The sequence below is a fragment of the Stegastes partitus genome, unplaced genomic scaffold (assembly GCF_000690725.1).
Source record: "Stegastes partitus isolate 25-593 unplaced genomic scaffold, Stegastes_partitus-1.0.2 Scaffold276, whole genome shotgun sequence".
Classification (NCBI taxonomy): domain Eukaryota; kingdom Metazoa; phylum Chordata; class Actinopteri; family Pomacentridae; genus Stegastes; species Stegastes partitus.
The window spans coordinates 71,144-93,265 of record NW_007578007.1 but is presented as its reverse complement, the minus strand read 5'-3'; the positions used below and the strand labels follow the sequence as shown (position 1 = coordinate 93,265).

Here is a 22,122-nt window from a genome sequence, read left to right as displayed (position 1 = left end):
GGCCTGTCTGTTATTTTGCGGCTGCGTTTTCCATTGAAGGAGTTGATGAACTCCTCCAAGTTTATTAAAGAAAGGAAACAATATGTACCAAAGGCTTGAGGCAAGCAGGCTGACAGTTTATAAAGTGGCGGCCATTGTGGCCCGAAGGCAGATGCATGAATACCTCTGAATAGACTCCCTCAAAGTGACACGATTGAGCTAGACAACAGCAAAATGCTGAAAGGAAAGCTTCTCCTCTGCGCTGCTGAGCTGATCGGCATTTCTAATGCTCCTGCTTTGAATGAATATGCAACTGCAGTGGGAGGGATTGCTGTGGTCCACTTTACACTTTTTCTTTTCTTTTTCTTTTTCTTTTTCTTTTTTTTCCTGCTGTCATTGTAGAATCAGAAACCTTGTGCTTCCTGCAGCCGCTCCAAGCAGCAGGTGTCCTCGCACTACTTGAGACATATTCTACCTCAGCAGTGGTTCTGGTTTACCTCCTGATCACATGGTTTTGTTTAGAGAAATAAACAACGTTAGGAGATGGAGCAGAACTGTTGAGAACAGCGGTGGGCCTTTAATTGTGCTGTTTTCACGAAAGGAGGCTGCTGATAAAACTAACAGTACGTCTGAGTATTTTGCGTAATGGACAAATGTATGTGAGGATAACACTGACTGTGAGAAATCAGAAAAGAAAACACTAGAGATAATTTATGTTGCACACCTGATGGGCTTTTATTTAACTCAGAGGGTTAGCAGAGGGTTGGAGACACCTTAACAATTGATGGTTAGTGGTTTTTCCTTAAAAAAAAATGAATTCCTGGCTCTGCAGTTCCACAGGAAGGTCGAGCTGTGGCCAGGCTGAGTTGTGCACCTCACCAGGACGAGGAACAACACAGCAGCAGCAACACACTCTTCAGTCCAGACGTCAGCGATCGGCGCTCTTTGTGTGTTCAGAGCGCTTTACTTTGTCGTCTAAGCTCTTCAATATGTGACGTTCTTTCCTCACATACATATTTTTGTTGCACTCGTCTCTCTTTCCCCTTTTTAAAATAATTCCTTTCTTGCCTGACAGAACCTCACAAACCAGCTTCTATCTTGTTGTTTCACTTGCTCGGTAACCACAGCAGGTTGCAGGTTGATTCTTGGCCTTCGTGAAGCTTGTTGACTGTTTATTATGAAAAAAAAACAAACATTTTTAAGATTGAAGTGTAATTGAATGAGAGGAAAAAGTCTTCACAGGCATATATATATATATAAAAAAGAAAAATCATTAGTGTCTTGTAAATAGAGAACGAGTCGATGAACTTCGTTTTCGCCGACTCAGGAACTGTCATGAGTCGGCCTTTCCTCCACACAGTGGGACGCCTCGGTGTCACTACAAGAGTCAGTGGATCAGCAGAACATTCTGGGGAGGTGCTGGAGTGGAGTGTAGCGCAGAGATAACCCACCAGCTGACAGGGTGACCATCTGTGAAGTGGTCTGACGGGCAGGTGGAAGGGCCCGGCAGTGGGTGATCGTAGGATTTTAGGAAACTCGTGTTCTGTCTCTCCAAACCAACCAAACGCTCTTTTTAGTTTCATTTATTTTATTTGCAGAGTTTGGCTCATTGGGTTGCTCTCTCAGGCTGAGAGCCAATCCTAAAATCCTCACCTCTCCTCTTATTTCCTACAGTGACAGTGACTGTCAGTGCAGTCAAGGTTTCAGGTTGCATTTTACTACAGCTTATTTAGATTATTATTATTTTTCCATTTTGGGATTCCCTGGTGAAGAACATGATAAATAATAATAAATTAGAATATCTCATCCCCCAGCTGGAGCAAATGGAGACATTACAGACAGAACATGTATGAAAAGATAAAGACATATGTGTTAATGAACCTCCTCCACTTTGGATGGACTCTGTGTCATGTGATCTGAAGTACGGTGGCCCCGTTTCAAGCCTAATTAGTCGTTATCGCTGCAGCTGAAGAAGAGAAAGAGTTTTGTTCTCGTGCACAAAGCCAATAAACATGTCCTCCGAGTGTTGCGAATCAGAAATTTGCTCTCCGCTCCACCAGCTGTGAGAGTGATGGTCAGTCGTGGGCGCAGCCATTTTGGGGCAGCCAGCTGCAGGAGGCGGCGCTCGGCGGCGGCGGCGGCGTTGGTTTCACGCTGGAGGAAAACCTGCACTGGTTCACACAGTCACAGGTTGGACAGACTGGTTTTCACACTGGATGCGTAGATTAGAAGAAGTCAGATTCCAAAACTGGAAAACACTTTTTTTTCTTTGCTTAAATGTTGTTTCCTGGTACAGACACCTGGAGCTGCAGACGTTTGTGGCTGAAATGGTCCAAAAGCTGCATTTTAGAGGATACGTCTGTGGGTATTGTGGGTGTTTTTACTTCTTAATAAGTCCTAAAGTGCAGAACCAAATGAATGTATTGCATTAACTAATATTGCCACATAAATATGAACCCACATTTTGACTTTATTCCACACACACGTTGTCCTGCTGCCTCAAATTTAAGGTGTTTTGGTGAAGCTGCCTCTTCACAATGAAACCAGTTTGTTGGGTATCTTATGTTTAGCAAAAGCAGGCTTGGAGATGAAAACCACCAACAAGACAGGACAGTGAGAGACAGACAAGTTTTTTGGCTTTTACATAAGATCTGTTGACCGTAAGGGAAACATAGAATAACATCAGCATCATCACAGTTAGCGAGGATGAATCTAACACCACGATTACTAGACGTCTGTGGCGTTTATGAATTATTTAGAAATACAGCTAAAGTCTTCATTTTGCTTCTTTAACTGCAACGAAACCATTTAATTATATCACGTTTTCCCAAGTATTAATATAATATAATAATAAACTTTATTTGTATAGAACTTTATAAGAACAGAAGTGCTTTTACATAATGAAGGAATGCAACACAGAGATGAGGCGACAGGAAAACATCACGTATAGAGACTCAAAATATAAAAATACACACAATAAAAATGGAAAACTGATTAAAAAGACGACGCCACAGAGGGGAATGAAGATAGAAGCTGAAGATAGAAGTAGTTTAAGAATGAAAATGTCACGATAGATTTAGTACAACTTGTTGTTTTCGTGGTTTGCCATATTGTTGGATGTCACAGACTCATCAGTCACAACTAAATCTCTAAACAGCCTCAGTCGGCCCTGATTTCCTGCTTTGACTTTTCAGTGTGTTTCAGCTGCTTTCACTGCCGGCTACAATCATTTAAAGCAGGACCAGTTTCCGACTATATAATGCAAATGTATGACGAGAGGCCCCACGCAGGAATATTTCTCCCTCTGGAGCGACAAGCAGCAAATGAACAGCTCACCTATCCTTCCACCCTCCTCCTCCTCCTCCACCACCTCGTCTCAAAGTGCATTTCAAAGCTTTTTAACCAGAATTTTTAAAGATGGTCAACAAGCACAAATCACTTCATTTTCTTTGGACTGCTCTGATTGTTAATCTACTTTCTTCCAAAATAAGATTACGCTATTGCTCCTTAAAACTTTCTGCAATTGCTTCCTCTAAGCCTGCAGCTGTCCACTGAGGGCTTTGCTGTGTCGAGTATATCTTAAGAGTGCCTCTTATTATTATATTTGCTCCTCGCTCTAATCTCTATCAGTATTTATATTGACAGTCGGCAAATTTTTGTTTATGGCTACTTTTTTTTTTTTTTTTATCTGCTAAATAAAGACACATGCGTGCCAGTGCCTGGGGAGGAAAGAAGATAAAGACTTTGCATTAATAGCAGTTTGCTAAGACATAATGCCCTGATAAAGCCAGCATCTTTGTGTGGGCCGGATTGAGTTCAGTTCCAGTTTCTGTGTAGCATTTACTGAGAGCACGTCGTAGCAGCTCGCCTGTAACCGTTCCCAGGGCTTTCTGGGAGACCATATGTTTGTCAGACGCATTTTTTTTTTTTTTTTTCAAAGTAGAACAACAAAAATTTGGATTTTTCTTTTTTTTTTTCTTTATTTTTTATTCGAAGAGTTTCTAAATCTTTTGGCAAATATTTTCCTCGCCACTTTCTAAAACTGCTAGCGTTGCACACACTCCACTCCTGCTGCTTACTATACACTTTTCTCGCAGCGTTTGTTGCCGCTAAATGCCATTGTGTCGGAGCTGTAATGAAACAAAGGCGGGAACAATACCGAACTGTGTGAATAGGAGCGTGTGCAGAGGCAGCGGCGGCGGCGGCGGCGTCGCAGCAGCAGCGCTGGTCTCTGCCTCGGCTCCGTTTTGCCCATTTGGACTTGTATTTCAGGCCTTTTGTTGAAAGAGCAGCTCTGGATGCCAACTGGCAGATTTTAGTTTTCTTTTGTGTTTTTGAATAATTGTTAAAACTTTGGCTTTGGCCTCAATTAGTTGAGTGTTTAGACCTTCAATTCAAGGCTTTGTATTGTTGGTACAGGCGTAAAAATTACATGAACCTGTGGCATACATACATATTTATTAAATAGAAACCTTCCAGCTGCAGCTATAATTTTTTTTATAGCATTGATATAAAACAATATCTCTGAAAACTGTTAGAAATTCTATAAAATCAAAAGAAGAAGAAGCTGCGTGCGATTCATCAGCCTCCCCCATCTACGTGTTTCATGTCATGCCTCAGCACCATTTGACCTCTTTAATTCTTAAATATGCAGACGGCACTTTGCCTGGCTGCTCGGCTTTAGTGACTCAGTCGAGAAGTGTTAACTGAAGCCTCGCAGAGTGTGACAGGACTGCTCACGGTCTTTCATGGCCAGCAGCCCCCTGAGGTGCTGCTTCTATTGGCCCTCAAAGGCGCTGTGAGGCTCCGGGCCTCTGTTGTTTAAGATGAGCCCACTTTGTAACTTGTAGGCAGCTGACCAGAAAGAGGCCTCTGAAGAGCCTGAGAGAAGATAGCTGAAAGAAAGGGCCAGAGCCAGTACCTTTCCACTCTGTCCTCGGTTTGTTCGCAGCCGAAGCTCTTCAGCGGCTAAGGACAGCAGAGAGGAGATGTGCAGGAGTTTGCTGCCTCTCTGTTGGTCTGTTGTGACGTAGATGGTGAATATGTTGGAAAATAATGTGTAAATGTTAAGTACATTGACCTGTGGTGGTGTCTGTCCAGTCAGAGAGCTGATGATTTCTTACATTACAGTGGAAATAATAATAATAATAATAATAATTTTTTACCACCACTACCACTGATGGTATTTTCCTCCCACTGTCACTAAATGTCTGCTCCAAGAAAACTGTTGGATTTATTGGATTTATCTCCTTAACATAACGTTCTGAGGTCTTCACCTTACAAAGTGAAGTTTATTTTTAATTTTTTTTATTTTTCCTTTATTTAACCAGGTGGGTTAATTGAGAACAAATTCTCATTTACAATAAGGACCTGGCTCAGAACAGAAAATACAATAAAAGGAATACACAAACAGAACATAACAATAAAAGGCTCAAAGATAAAATACACTAAAAGCAGGTACAGGACTCGGTTAGTGGTGCCTTTAAAAGATGATAAAGGTATAACAGAGGTGAGTTTAAGTGTTTTCTGTACCTGGTGAAGTGCCCTGACATGACTTATGTTGGCACAATAAAAATTTATCTGGATTAAATGACATCACTTGACATTGTGGAACAAGTTTGGAAGTTTCCATTATTTGTTTAAGAAAATGAAGATTTAACACCTGAGACTTGTCACTAACATTTCAAACCCTTTTTGTTTTAAGTTAGATGATTACGGATTAAAGCTCGTGAACGTTAGAAATCTACTTTCTTACAATATTTTCTAAAATCATTTAAAAAATGCAGAAATAAAAACGTTGAACTTCTGAAATGTCTGTTCATTTATACACCCAGTTCTTGGATTGTTTGATTGTTTACCACCATGAGGTGTTACTGAAGTCCAGGTCGCTGTGATGGCAGCCGTCAGCTTGTCTGTAGTTTTGGTTTGAGCGTTTGTCCTCCTTCTCTTGAGTTAGGGTTCGAGTTTGTTGACCAATCAAACACAGCAGTAACCATCTGATGGTAGTTTTGACTCTGGGCAGGCGGTAGAGCTGTGAAACCTCCTGGTAGACGCTGCGTTGACTTGATAAAACTCAGTAAACCAACACATGACACCATCGATCATCACAGACGTCAGAAACTCCACGCTGGACTTCAACCACCTTGGAGTCTCTCCACACTCGAGGACCTTGATTTCCAAATGAAATGCAACAAGAGGACTTTGGACCACCAAGCAGCAGTCCGGTTCTGTTTCTCCTCAGCTAAGTTGAGATCTTCTAGACGTTCTGGTTCAGGAGCGTCTTGATGTCGACAGTCGGAGCTCCTTTCCTGAAGACGTCTGTGTTTAGTGGCTCTTGATGCTCTGACACCAGCCTCGGTCCTCGTGAACATCTTCCAACTTCTTGTTCTTTTCTCGACAATCCTCTCAAGGCTGCAATCGTCCCTGTTGCTTGTTCACCTTTTCCAACCACACCTTTCCCTTCCAGTCAATCTTTTCTGCGACTCCTTGTGGAGGCTGTTGATGATCGCCTTCTGCAGTCTTCTCTGAACTAGACAGAGAGTTACACGATATTTATGCTGTTTGTTTAGTAATCTACTCAAACTTTAAATAGTCTGAGACACTGGAGGTCTGATTTTCATGAGCTATGACCCGTAATCACACAAAAAGGCTCGAAATGTTTCAGTCACGAGTCTTGAACATACAAAAATCTTCACTTTCGTCAATAAAAGATGGAAAACGTTTCACAAATTTGAAGTTTAAGTTTTTAAGTTTTACCCAGAGAGAGCGGCTACTGGGAAATTAATACGTATTAGACCAGAAATAAATGTGGAAGGAAAGTTCTAGTGTGCCACGTGGGGGAGGGATGACGAATTTAAAAGTTTGCAAACGTAAAGGAAAAGTGTCCCGTTTACATTTTCTTGTGGAGCCGCTGCTGCTACTTCTGCTGCTGCTGATGATGATGATGATGATGATGATGATGATGATGATGGTGGAGCCAAAGCAGGAACCAAACCGAGCTCTTGGACCAGACCGAAGCATCAACAGGCCGTTCTGTGAGAAAGACGTTGTTTTATCCTAATAAATTCATCAACTGATGCGGCCCGTTCGAGCGTCCAGACACCACCGAGCGAGGCTGAAAGCGTCCCGAGTGTAACTATACTGGAACTAATATGGCTTCATTCAGAACTCCACGGCTCTGTCAGTTTTTTGTCACCACGTCTTGGTCCGAGCGGGGCACACTGTCGTTGGTATTCTCCCCCAGAACCGACTGTTTACACGCTGCGGTCTTATTGGCAGTCCGTCGGCGTATGACTTGTGTCGTCTCTCTGTTTACTGGGCAGCTTGATGAACGATGGGTTTTGGACCCGTGAACCATCCAAACAGTCTTCTACACTTTCTCAAAAAGATGTTGGTGTTTTATTCAGGGGACCTTAAAGGGCTCCAGGAGATAGTCGATGCATCAAGGCGTAAAAAGAAAGTTTGATTTATTTTGTTGATGTTTTAAAACCAGTTTCAGCTTCACAGGGTCCTCATCAGCATTTTATTCATCTACAAAGCTTTGTTAAGGAAAATTACCTGAATATCTTTTTAATTATAGATCAATTTCTCATCAAACTAGAGGCCCAAGATGTTATAGTCTTGGAAAACACACCCAAGTATTGGAACAAAACTCAAAACCTGTTGAGATTAGAAAGTCTGATCCCGTTGGACAGGTTTAAGGCCCTGGTGTCCAACATGGAGTAGTGTGAGTGTTTCTTTCATTTTAACTTGTACGCCTTCTGATTATTTATTCTGTATGTGTAGAGGGTTTTATTTTGATTCTCTGTGGTGTTTAGTCTCTATGTGAGAGTTTAAATATCTATTCTTTGGATTTTATTCTGTATTTTGGTAATAGCTGAAAATGTATTTTGCTTACTGTCATGCTTGCAAAAAAATGTGAAACACACGGTCAGATTAATAACATCATATAATTACATAGTACTTTACAGATTTTAACAAAAAACACTACTTTACATTTGTTTACAGTAATATAGTAATAGTTTTTAATTAACAAAAAAAACAAAAAGCCCAACAGGATCCAGTGTTTTCCCACCAGAACTGAATTCCAGTCAGTGTGGAGAAAAGGTTTGGAAACAGCATGATGGGAAATAAAACACACGGAAAGTATATACAGCAAATTAATAACCAACCAGTCAAATAATAAGTCCAAACAAAGCTGGATCCTCCTTTTCTGGGGTCTTGTAGTTAGGAGCTCCTACTGTGAGGACATTTAACACATCTAGTAAATATTTGGCAACCAACGGGTTTATTTTATCTGACAGTTTCTACTTTGCTTAGTTCTTGTGTCTCCACCAGCAACCATCCAGACTTTTTTTTTTCCACCGCTTGCATTTCAGGTCCACTCTTCATTCTTCAGTACCGGAAGGAGGGAAATTTGAAAGCTGTAGATCCAGTAGGACGCAACTCGCCCGTAGTGCGCGTTGTGAAAAACATAAGTGGGTATTAATTTGGTGATAAATCTTCCTCCCTAGCACGGGGACATGGAATTACAACTATCATTATTAACTCATCAGAATGGCTCATTTTACTGCAATAATGAATTACTGGCTTTGGCTAGAATTGAAGCCTTAATTGTTTAATTAGATTTGTTTTTTTTGTGTGTGTGGAGGAAGAGTGTGTGTGTGTGTGTGTGTGTGTGTGTGTGTGTGTAGTCGCTGCTCACAATGTCAGTATTCTGATAAAATGTTAAAGCCCGGTTGTCTCTCTGCGCTGATTGTATTCAGCCTCGAACATAAACAGGCTGCTGTGGGCAACCAAAGTGTACAGTTAGCTATTTATACATTTGAAATCCTGCGAGTGAAAGTGTGTGTGTGTGTGTGGGGAGCTGCATCGCCGTCCTATTCTCCTGATAAGACATAGCATGCCAATCGAGGGATCTGGTGGAGACAAAGATGAAGTCCAGGTTTAGCCCCTCTATCGGCTCTAGGCGTCTGTCTCATTACCATAATCTCTGCTTTCCATTATCAGCTGGAGAGAGGAGCTGACCCTCCTGATCCACTGGCCTGTCAAACTTTATTCTCTTTCATCCTGGGGATCCTTATTGTGCTGTCTTCCAAAGCGAGCATGGGGCTGCTGCTAGCATGTGATACCAAACCTCCAATGCTGTTCAGGTTCTCGGCGAGGCTGGCCAGACGCTGCCACACTGTGTGCCGCGACGTGCACTGTCATTTACACGTCCAATCTTTATTCAATTCATTCTCGGCTCCGCTTTTAACAAATCCACTCTCATGTGACCTAATTTTTTACGAAGTCTGCGCTCTGGGAGGACAACCTAAAGGCAGAACACGTATTATTCAAGTTCAAATTGAACTGTGTTGCCAAAGCACAGACGTATACCGGGTTCCCAATGTTTTATTTTAGACTAGAAAGTAGAAAGTGGTGCACGTACAAATGTTTAACAGTGAGGAGTATTTGAATAATGTTATTTGGTAATGCTTTACATCCCACTATTTAGCATTTCTAATATATAAATACATAATGTAATAGACATTTTTTTTGTTTATTAATGTTTGTTTGTTTACAATACTTCCAGTCATTACTTGTAAACACAGCAGCCTTCACATGTGGGCGCTCAGGGCAGAACTTTCTGGTAAATAAATTTGTGATACTTTCAAGGATTCAAGGCCTTTATTGGTCACAAACACAGTCATACGTGGTGCAACGTGCAGTGAGATGCTTTGCGTACCTCTACCACACGGAAACAGTATTAAGAGGATGAATAAGAATAAAAATATAAACACACAAGAATTAAATATATATGAGTATGTATATATATAGAGAGAGAAATGGATAAAAAAAATAAATCAAATTTTCAAACAATGCAAAAGGAGATGGAAAAAATAAATAAAATACTAAAACTATATACGTGCCAGAGGCTACCGCACTCACCGGCACCATCTTGTTTCATTATAACGTTGTATAAACCATTTTGAATCTAAATTTTCTCATATTTCAGCGTTGCATGTGCCGCTGTCCACACGTCATCCTTCTCCTGTGAACCGGTGACTTTAAGTTTGCACAGACTTTACGTTTAGCAAAACAAATGGCGTCTTTCATGTTGTTAAAATCCAGGGGAAGTGAGGAAGACTTTGCAAAACATTACGCGTCCCAGTCTCCACCATCTGATCACTAGACTGGTTTAACTGGCATCACCTGTGTGTGAAGCTGTAGTGCTTGAATGTGTGAGTTCATGAGGAGAAGAAAACCCAAAAAAACCATCACAGAAGCAGAAAACATCACCATTTAAAAGACAAAGGAAAACGAAAGAAAGCCACAACTGAGCATCACCAGTCTCTGTGACGTTAGTGTTATTTTAGTAAAGGATCAAAAGCCAGGAGAGCCATAAATCCTGGCAGATGTTTGACTTGAACTTACAGTGAATAACCACAACAGGGAGGAGCCAGGTGCTGTCACATATAGCTAAACTTCTGAGCAGATTTCTTCCCGACACCATTTTTTGCAGGTGGCAGGACAACTGAATTTGTGCGTCATCAGTTTGAACAACCGAAACCTAAATCAAACCAAGAGTAGATCCAGATTAATTAGATAGAAAACACTGCTCCTTTTGTTTGTTTGCTCTGAACTTGTCTTTAATTGGTGGTTAAAGCGTTAGAGGGAATATTCCATCAATGCTAACCTCAGAGCATGTCAAATCCTGCAACTGTTCCAGACTTTTGTTGGATGTACACACCATATGCTCTCTGTGCCCGGGTTGTTAATATGTTGATTATTTTGAAACGCTAGAAGGAAAAAAAAAAAATAGAAGAAGTGACTGTTTTGGTAGTAAGGAGATTCGAAAGAAAAAAAAACAAAATAATAACAAGCCTCGTGGCCTTTCCTCTCACACACAGGCCAAATGCATGCAGCATGGACGCAGAGAAAGAATAGAAGTGCCAAAGATAGAAATTACTGTGAGGCAAGGAAGCCTCATTTTGCTCCCATCCCTCCCTCCCTCGCTCCCACCTCTGCCCCTCTCCTGCCCTAAATCCAGCAGCATGTGGAGGGAAAACAAATAGAGTCCATCCTGTCACAGCAGCACCCCGAGGACTCTGAGGTGCCTTTTGGAAAGTGATCCCAGCCCACTGCAGCAGCCTCAAGTGTTGTCATGCTGAGTTAGTGCCAAATTGCTTTGCAGCAATCCCCCCCCTCCCGCCCCCCCACCACCCCATCCTTCCCCCGACCCAGCAGCAACAAACATATATTGTATATTGAGGCTTTTTTAAAAGTTGTGCGTGGGGGGAAAATATATGTTTTTAACCTTGGTTTTTAGAAAAACAAATCTTTGTGGGGACTAAATGTTGAAAGAATTGATTTAATTAATGCAGCAGCATGTCCTGCAGGCACATGTAATCCGTTGAGAATTCTCTAGTGGGAGCTTTCAAGGGGGGTAGCTAGGGGGGGAATACAAAAAGATATTCTCCCTGAGACTCTTCCAGTGGCCTGCAATGGGAGCCTCACACTAATCCCATAATTCCTTGTTTAATTAAACTACAGAGCCGACCCTGTAGTTGTCTAAGCCAGTTTGATGGGCCTTTTTCTCTCTCACCTCGCCAGCACATGACCGGTTTCTGCGACGCGGCGAACGCACTCGGTTCAAACAAACAAATCAATAACCTGTGGGAAAACGTGCACGCTCTGCGGCCGGTGCTCTGTTTCACTGAACCACAATGCGCCATGAATATTCTAAGCTCCAGCCTCTGTGCTCGTTGTGATGACAGAAGTCTTGCAGGTTCTCTGCATGTCACACTGTGTTAGATGTGCTTCTGCTCTCCAGAGCAGTTGTCCATTTCATGCCCGTGTGACGGAACAGATCCAGCTGTCCACGCAGGCTGCACACCAGTTCCTTCCTTTTTCTTATGTATATACCAGTGAATGTGGCCTGAGGTGTGTTTTTATGCATCACGTCTACCTTCCCGAGTTGTGTGATGGGCTCTGAACTTCTTCCAAACGTGTGTGACCCAGTCTTCAATACGCTCTACCTGGAGCTGAGACTCACTGGAGGGTTCAGGACCACCGTCATGGTCACTCTGAAAGGTTTTCATTTTGATGTTAGATACGCCCTTCATTCTTCAACAACGTGGGGTTTCCATGTGTTTGCATTACTGACTGCCTCTTTATAAAAACTCAACCTTTGGCAGTTTGGATGTCGATGCTCAAATTTACGTTGGCTCTATGTGTCACTGTTGGACTTTAATTTTGGCAATTTTACCACAACATGAAACTGTTTCATATGCCTGCTTTAGAGCAGCGTGCTTTTAGTGTCGTGATGAAATTCTTTTTTATTTTATTCTTTTTGCTTTCCTCCTTTCTTTCAAGTAAAAAATCACAAAGGCAGAGGGATGACTAACAACTCAATGTGTCGTCGCAGTATCTTGGTTCTACTACTGCTATTCTAAATAATTTACTGAGCGAGACAGCAGCTGTTCTTTACTCTTAATGTACAGTAGCCTGTCAGCTAATTTATTTGTTGCACCAGGCATCTTAATCTGCCATAAAAGGTCAAATCTCTCAACCTGTCTGAGGCAAATCCTGGACTGGAACAAAAGAAAAAGTCAATTAGTTGTCTGCTATTTCCAACAGGAGTGAACAGACCTGCAGTTGACTCATATATGAAGAGTTCATTTGCAAAAACAGATAACTCCGTCTTCACAAACCTTCAGAAAACCCACTTTTCCATCGTCTACCTGAGACAATATCAATCAAACTTCAGTTATCTTTGTTGTTGTCATTTCTACTGAGTCAAATCCACTCAGTTTGACTGATATTTTCTCAAGCAAACAACAACAGAATAAGTTTTCTGAAAATCTACAAAAATGGAGTTATCTGTTTTTGCAAATGGACTCTTCATACGTACACAGAGCTGAGTAGAAACGAGGCTTTAGAAACGGAGAACTACAGCGTTTCTCCTGACAGAAGGTTGGATAAACGTGTGGTTGGTGGTGATGGTCAAACATGGAGCTCCTGGCCAGACATTAGAAAACATCAATACCTTAAAGCAGTCGCATTTTCACATTGAGAGCACCGTTCCTTCTCAGATCAATGAGGCACAGCAACAAACTGCTACATGAGCTAACAGACCTACTCAGCTCACTTCCAAACAATAGGAATGCAGAACAACAACCTAATGAACTAATTAGTCATATCATTATAAACACGTCTTTTTAGCAAACCAAAGAGGCGAGCTGATGACTTCTGGTCACTATAGTTAACACCACTGACCACAAAACAAATAAATGAAACCTTTCATCGACACAGACAGATTATTAAACTACTTCCTGAGGACATTTCTAATAACAAAACATGATAATTTTCTTGCAGTATTTAAAGAATTCTAGGAATGAATTTGGACTAACTTCAACAACCAGCCCTGTGAGCGGTGGACATATTGTATGTGAGGGGAACCAGCTGCACAAAAAAATAAAAAAAAATAAAAAAATTTGGAACTATTTTCATCCTGCCAGTGTGTCTGGGCTGCCCCGAGGCCCGCTGTTAAAGAATGGTGCTACAGACATCACCAAGGTGGTCTGAAAAGATTAGCACCCCTTATTCCACTCCAACTCTTAGCACCGTGCCTCAGGGGATGCTGGGATATGCGGGTTTTGATAAAGAATTGTACTTACCGAGCACAAGAAAATTGTTTTGTCGGTGAAACCATTGAAGGCTGTGTTATTTGAAGCATCATCTGTCCCTGTGCCCTCTGCCTCCTTCTCTTTGTGGGAAACTGTAGCCGGGCCTTTTGCTGCATTATATCCATTTAACTTCCACATGATGGGACTTAAAACAGCGTCTGGAAACACACAGATATGATACAGATCTGGCAGTAGCTCAGCTTGGCTGTCAGAATGTGACCAGCTGTGACCGAGTTTAGATTCTTGGATGTCTTGAAAAAGTCTTGAAGAACCTTCTGTTTGGTTCTTCTGTTAGTGGTCTGTTATTTGTCCCAAACAAAATCAGGTTTTTTTGCCTTAACTTAAAGGTGAGGGCACAGAAATGCTGAGGTTTTCAAATATTCCCAGTGTGCTGCCCTGCGTGTCTGGTATCCCGATTTGTTGTTTGCTGTGGACGTCATTTCTGTTTTGTTGCTTTAGATTATTCCCTGTTAACGCAGTGTACAATGGGTCGATCACAACTAACCTAAAGTTCAGTTGGATAACTAACTGTGCTGCAAATGACTAGTTTGTCAAATCAAATCAAGTTTATTGTCATGTTGCTGTACATACAACAATAGAGACAAGATGAGAGAGCGTTTCTTCAGGATCCAAAAACTTAAAGCAATTAAATGAATAAGTGTTTGCATATCTGGATCAGCAGTTCAGCGTTCTGACAGCTGGTGGAATGAAGCTGTTGATCAGCGGACATTGGAGAGCAGGAGGACGGTCCTGCTGGTCTGGAGGGGTTAGCCTTTAGCCTAGCATGGATCCCGGCTCTCTTCCTCCTCCTTTGTTTACGTTCGTACCGCTTCCTTCTCTCTCGGGTAACTGCCGGCGTAGTCTCCGATCGGACTCCGTGTTGGTGTAGCATGTCCACATCACACCCGAGCGCCGCAATTTTAGCGACGTTCACTGTCCTGATGTTCAGCAAAGTCTCTTGGCTGTAAGTTTTGAACGTCTGGGATAGACAAGACACTCTCATTGTCTCCTGAAGGGGGCGCTGCGTCCATGTGCGCCGCCATCTCTATCTTTATTGTGTGTATGAATGCACAAATTATACATAATTATACACTTTAGCATAGGGATGTCAGTGATTCATCAGTTAGTTGTTGTTGATAGTTAATTGCTGCATTACAGTTAAACTGTAAAAATACATTTTGACCGATGATGCAGAAGGACAAAGGACGTGCACGTCAGAAATTGTATCGTCGATGAGCTGTAGTACCTGGTTGCGCCACCAGGGGGCTCTTGACTATTTAATGAGATGGAAGACTGTGGTTTGTTTGCTGTGATTTATGCTGTAGCTCCGACTGCAGTAGATTAGTGTTGGCATTGTAGGGGTTTAGCTAGCAATGGGCCACCACCAGGCTTCCAGCTGTAGCGAGCGTCTTCGTGACTCTGCAGCTGTGTGGCCTGTACATCTAAAGCACTGTTGCAGGATATGTCACAAGTCTGTGGTTAAGAATAGCCCTATCAGCATATAGAACTATATCCACTGTGCTTAATTTTTTAAATGATTGATCAATTGAAAAAATAGTTTAACAAATCAATCCCTACTTTGGAGCCAATAAGTAAATGATTTGTGTCAATATCTTACATTACAGCATAAATAGAAACTTACCAACCTGCTACTGACGCTAGAATTCATCCCCGATAGTCATCAATTGACTATTTTTAGGAGCAGACTTTTGATTTAGTCAGGTAGCTGAGGGTGAGTAAATTTATGGGAAGTAGCGGGTTCTAATGGAAGAAATAAGATGTCATGAATTGAGAGCTTTGAGTCCAACCAGTCCAACCAACCATAGAGCTCATCTGGGGCACGTTAGATTGAGATCTCAAGGTGTTTAATAACATATTCAGAGCCTAAAACATGCTGACGTGCTTGTATGTGTCTTTGATGTCAGGCAGTCGGATGGACGAAGCGTCGGATGTGGAGTCGGAGCCTGACCTCCCCCTGAAGAGGAAGCAGCGCCGGAGTCGGACTACGTTCACGGCGGAGCAGCTGGAGGAGCTGGAGAAAGCTTTTGAAAGAACACATTACCCTGACATTTACACCAGAGAGGAGCTGGCGCAGAGGACTAAACTGACTGAGGCCAGGGTCCAGGTAATACACTGACATCCAATTGTCTGGTCGTCCACTCTGTTTCTGTTTCTGTTTCTTGTCCCCCATTTTACCTGCTGAAACTGGGGACTGGAATTGAGATCATGCTGCTTGAAAAAAAATGAAGGACTTTCATTTGTTTCAATGACATCACTCTGCCTTTAATTAAAATGTTGAAACAGCAAACCAATCTGCGCCATCCCATAGACTCCTCCGTAATATGTCAGTCCTTTACCACAACATGACTGAAACAGAGAATGTAATGGTGTCAGTATAATGCTGGAGATGCTCTGTCAGCTGGCCAGATCTCGGCTTAGAAACCTGCCTTTGGTCTCTGTTAAGTTTTGACAGCTCCATGGTGCCCCAGTTGCGCTGGAGGAAAATACTGTAAAGCTCCACCAACAGCTGTTAGGTGCTCGGCGGCGGAGAAGGGGCTGCATTCTTCGTGCATGTCTCACTCCCCCAGTTTCTTGGCTGGAATTTGTTTTCCCACCACTTTGGAGCTCACTACTCTCGGTGAAATTCACAGCAGATCACAGTCGTCTGCGCTCTCAGGGGAGCTTTAAGTGACAGCAGCGATGTAGATCATTTCAAGACTCGGAGAACAAAGACAAGGAGAGCTGGTTTTCGTGCCACGCTCTCACGGCCACCAAGCTCATGTACCTGCAGACCTCAGAATTATCTGTTTAATGCAAAGAAACTTGAATAAATGAGTAGAAAGAAGCTTCCACACAAGCTCACTGCTTCCATACATGCTCTGTGGCACGAGCAGGAAGGAAACACCTCAGTGGCTTCGTCAGATGGTTCGTCGTTGGGTCATGGATGGCAGGACCTTCAGTCACAAACTGCACACCTGGTTAGTGTGTCAATCAAAGTGACATCTGTTTTTAGGTCTTTGGGATAAACTCCAATGAAAAGGAACAGACAGGTCAGCAGCACACATTTGATGACTGGTGATGGTGCATTAGTGGAAGGAAACACAGGAGAGCAGCACGTCTGTGAAGATTCTCAGTCATCCAGGTCTTGTAGATTAATAGTAGACTTGTGTCAGGGGGAGCACTAACGACTCACATAACAAGGGGGAGGAGCAACAAACACCCAATTGAAACTCAGGTGTTAATGGCTCCTTAAGGATATCAGTATGTGGAACTCCCAACTAGTCAGTCAGAGCTGATGAAGCCTCTTGGATGAAACGTCTTCAAGGAACTCAAGCAGCTGCTACGATTAAACTACGAGAACAGGAGAGCAACTCTTGGCTATCGGGTGAATCAAAGCAGGAAGTGTCCAAATGTGTCAACAAGAACAGTCCATTCACACAGAGAGGGATGTTGTGGTGGGGCTGCAGTGCATAAACCCTCATTAAAGAGAAATTAAAGCACATTTGAGAAGTCAGTGATACAAAAAGCCTCAACACTGGTCTACAGAGATGTGGTTAGATGAATCATCCTTCACCATATCATGTGGGAGAATACATGTGCAGTCTCTGCAGGCCCTCATGCTGGTGAATTTTTGTTCATTCTAGTTTAATGGAAAAGTCGTTAATTTTCATTTCAAAGCTGTACCATGAGCTCTGCATCCTCTCAGTGTCCAGTGGTTGCTTGTAGTACCTTCAGCTGTGACTAGATGAACTGATGAGAGAGCTGCTGCTGCTCTGTTCTTGGTGGTTTCTGACACTGAAGGTTGGATCGGGGTTCTATGACATGGGCAAGGTGATGTTGGAAGATAATGTCAAATGAAACGGTAGCTATGATTCACTTCCTGTACAAAGCAAATATGCCCCAAGCCAGCAGCTCGGAAGCAGACTTGAAATGAAGCGAGCCCCTAACCACCTGGAGGATTCTGGAAGCTGCTGGACATCAGAAAGGGGACTGGAACAAACATGTCCTCTGGTCCATCACTACTCCAGGTGTAGTGTAGCTGCTTGAATCCTTCAATCCACTCCTCCATGTCCTCCATGTTTGAGCTCAGTGAGGTTTTGCGAGCCACCATATTATCTGGCGATGTGAAGCTGAAGTTCTGTCCTTCATACTCCCCCTGGCTTTCCATTTCTGGAACAACTTCTTGTCCCTCTGGTGAGACGTCCAATCCGTGCTTGACCTTCATGTGCCTGCTGAGGTTTCCCTTGAGGTGCAGGAAGGACACTTGAAGGGCTTCCTGCCAGCATGGAGGTGCACGTGGGCCAGCAGGTTGTACATTCTGTTGAAAAGGTTTCACAGGCAGGTGGACGATCATGAGAGTTTGTTGCCCTGATCAGTAAAAGACCAGTTAGCTGGGATTACACACATTTAAAGGGTTTTTTGTTAATGTGACACTTTTTTTTACCTCACTCATAGTGTTTTGATCTGCTTGTCCAGTATTACAGATTCTGAATCAACGACATGATAACAGTGAAAGTCTCAGGAGCTGGGGCTGGTAGTTGGGGGCCAAGGTTTTAGTTGCAGAGGGCAGCCATACGGAGGTGAATCCAAGAAGCTGGATATTCTGAAATACCGTTGAACTGCTGCTGTCCGAGCCCCTTTTCCACCAGAGGTCTAACCCTAACCACAGCTGTTGTTTTTAACTCATGTTGATTTTGTCAGATGATACAGCAGTTATAAAATCTGGATTTTAGCAGCAGCTTGAACACGTCTCTGAGGTGGCTGCTGGTTACCACGTAGACTAAATGGACCGCGTTGAGGTTACTAGTTCATGCTTGTTCTGCTGTTTGACGGGAAAAACAGAAAAGTATGAAAACAAACAAACGAAACAGCTTCATTCAGGATGTGTCTGTATTGAAATACAGTATATGTGAGCAGATGTGAAGGACGAGAGGACTATAGGTTGCACTGAAGCACAACAGAATGAAAACACTTCAACCCACCAAGTCCTAAAGTTTCAACAATTTCTGACAATCAATTTCTCACAATTTCCACATAACTGTCTTAACTTATGGTAACATTTGCCTCTTTAGTCATACAACACACAAACACTGAGGATTTTCCTTTTGTGGTGGAGACGTTCATATTTTTGCAGCTTTAATTTAACCACTCCAAGTTCTTTTTAGAAACACTCAAAACACAGTCAAAATGCTTTTTCACTGTACAAGATTTATAACGATGAAATCTACATGAATCATTTTCCTAAGTTTCGTCCTCCTCGTACAGCTCAGTGTGTCCTTTATGAAAGCATCTGCATTGACTCTCAGTGGTCTTTTATTCAAGTGTTTCCTTTTAGTTATGTGTGCACTGTTCAGGGAGTAAAGCAATGACCTTTATTAGTATTTAAGAACATATTTAGCTTTGTAAGTTTTCCTGGTGGGCCTCAAGGTGGCTCGGTGGTTAGCACCGTCGTTAGCTAGAAGGTCGCTGGTTCACGTCCCGGTGAGGACACCCGGGATCGTTCTGCGTGGAGTCTCTCCGGGTTCTCCGGCTTCCTCCCACAGTCCAGAAACATGTTGAGGTCAATTGGTGATTCTAAATTGTCCGTAGGTGTGAATGTGGTTGTCTGTCTCTAAGTGTAGCTCTGTGATAGACTGGTTACCTGTCCAGGTGAACCTGCCTTCACCCTGAGTCAGCTGGGATAGACTCAAGCCCCCCATGGTGAGCATAGATAATGGATGGATGGAGTTAGTTTACCAGTCACACGTCTGTCAGTTAGCTTAGTTTAGCATAAAGACCGGAGTGGACAGAGCTAGCCCGGCTCTGTCTAGCTGTAATAACCAGCCCTTGTACAGCTCACACATTAACTTGTTACATATTGTGGGTCCAATCTGTCCAGAAAACACGGCTGTATGCAATTATTTTTTCACCTGGAGCAGTAACTTCCTAGAGTATCGCTTGGTTGCCCGAGGCAGCCAAAGAAATGTGTTTTACTGCCAGATTCTAAATTTCATTAAATTTTGATTCATTTTTCAAACAAATCATCGTCAGTCAGGTCTTCCTTAACATGCAAATTCAGCGCGGAGCATCAAATGCGATTCGAGTTTGATTAAATTCAGCGAGTCAAAGACATGTTGTGTAGAATTTCTTTGAAAATTTTTAAATGCATGTTCCTTGTTTCATACGTTTTAAATCAATAAATCGAACAGCTGCAATAACAAAATCAGCCAATGAAATGTTTAGTTAAATGTTCTCTGCCGCTGTGGTCAGGAGGAGGTGACTGGAGGAGAGTTCGTATTCTGCTACTTGTCACAGTCTCTTTCATCCACGGTCTTTGTTCTGCGGCGGCAGTGGGACTGTTGAGTTGATACTTCTTCTGCTTCTCTTGCAGAAGCGCCCGCGGCGACAACACCTGTTCTAATTATTTGAGTCTCCTCCACAGAAATAGAAGTCCAAATGATGTTCTCCACTTGAAAGGCATGTTTTCATTTGCTCCAAATGAAAAAAGGAGGATTCCTGGAGAAAGTGGGTGGGTGGAAAGCTGGAGGCAATACATAGCTTCCTGCTACTGCTCTTGATACGTGGTGTGTGTGTGCTGTATACACATGTATCAATACATGTGAGTGGTACTGTTTGATTCAAATGACTTAAATGGTAAAAAAAGGCAGTTATCTTTGTGTCCCAGTGTGGAGCAGCGTGTGAGGAACAAGCAGGGGAACATAGACGAACCCAGGCTCCGGAAGTGTGGTTCCTGCAGACGAACAAGCTGCTGCTTGCTCTGAGCTTCTGTATTTTAGTTGGTTTTAATTAAGAACTTGGAAATTAGCGCCCTGCTGAGTTGAAAGAGGACAGTTTAGCTTTTGGCGATACACAGCCCTTTGTCATTTCACAATCTGTGTTAGAGCAGACTACAATCCTAAACTTAACAAAGTGCTGCCAGTGTCTGAAGAGAACAAAAACAGAGTTCAGTAGAACAGTGACTACAACTGGATGTCGTACAGTCAGATCGGATGTTTTGACAAAAAAATAAATTTTGTGAACACAAATTTGAGCTTTTTTTTTTTTTTTGCGACTTGTTTAATGTATGAGTTGACATGTTTTTATCTATTTTAATGATGTTCAGTCATTAAAGCACAGCAGAAGGTACATAACATTGTTTAACGTTATTTAATAAACGGGAAGAGAAAAAACTAAGAGTAGAACATGCAATGCACACTTTTCTTCCTTCGCAATAAAACAATAAAAAAAAACCCCCAAAAAGTCACGTCACCACCTCCACCCAGTCCTTTTTATTTGGTTTGGTTCATTGCTTCTGGTGTTAAACCACAAAACTATGAAATTAAGTAAAACAAAACATACTAACAAACAAACAAAAAATTGGAATTATCTTCTCCAGATCAAAGTAAACAAATGAAACCATAAATGATGTTGAACTGAATTAGCATGTAGCTCAGCAGAAGTTAGGAACATTTGAATTTCAGCATATTAAGAGTTTAGATCCAACTGCTGTTTTATTTTTTGTAATGTTTCGTACAGTTATTATTGAAGGTGTTGTAGAGCTGACATGAGACCTCTGATTGATGGACATGAGTCTCTTCCAGAAGTTTCCTTTGACAGTGTTTGAGTTGTACAAACAGGTTGTGTTGGGACAGTGGTGAAAACTACTGAAAATACCTCCAGTGTATGGGTCCTCAACTACTTTGATCACTATATCCGTCCTTCTTTGGAGTCTGCTGCCTGCAGTGGGAGTTTTAATATTGAGGTCGTTTCACAGTGAAGTGCTTTTAAATATCAACAGTTTAGATTAAAGAATCAGTGAACCTTCCACCCTCTGTTGGACTACTGGCATTGTGTGTAATTGTTGTTGTCCATCTGCTTCTATTGTCTTCTGACTGTGGCCAGATCCATGTGGGTCTAAATTGTCATGCAAAGTAATGTGGTTGGAAGCTTGGAAGATTTAAAGTACTTTGGCACTTGTGCTCTGCAGCGTACACTGTGTGATAGAATATGACCTCTCATGTAAGCGTTAACATTTTTCTTCATGTTGAACACATTTCTATTGCATATCACTTGTGCATTAATGTATTTCCTGGGTGACAGCGCTGGATTTTTGTATATCATGCAGATGCTTTGCTGTAATTTTACACAAGTCATGTGAGAAAGAACTCAATTCTCCATCCATCCATCCATCCATCCATCCATCCATCCATCCATCCATTATCTGTACATGAAGGTCTGTTTTTCCCCTGCAATTCTGCAAATGACCAATGGGAAAAATAAAGAAACAAAATCATAGACGCAGCAGAGAAGTAGAGCTGTTGTTTGGCTACAGTGAGTGAACAGACACAGAAAGGTCATCCATCCATCCATCCATCCATCCATCCATCATCTCTACACCTTAATCCTCACTAGGGTCATGGGGGGCTGGAGTCTATCCCAGCTGACTCAGGGTGAAGGCAGGTTCACCTGGACAGGTAACCAGTCTATCACAGGG

At 42.3% G+C, this 22,122-nt stretch overlaps 1 protein-coding gene across 2 annotated transcripts in view; it reads left to right on the top strand.

The window, feature by feature from the left end:
- Nucleotides 1-22,122, top strand: part of LOC103357833 (paired box protein Pax-7-like) — a 63,273-nt gene that overhangs the window by 9,550 nt on the left and 31,601 nt on the right. For both annotated transcript variants that reach the window (XM_008282553.1, XM_008282552.1), the window contains exon 5: nucleotides 15,575-15,774. In XM_008282553.1, coding sequence (XP_008280775.1) covers nucleotides 15,575-15,774 — 200 coding nt within the window. The remainder of the gene's footprint in view (nucleotides 1-15,574; nucleotides 15,775-22,122) is intronic.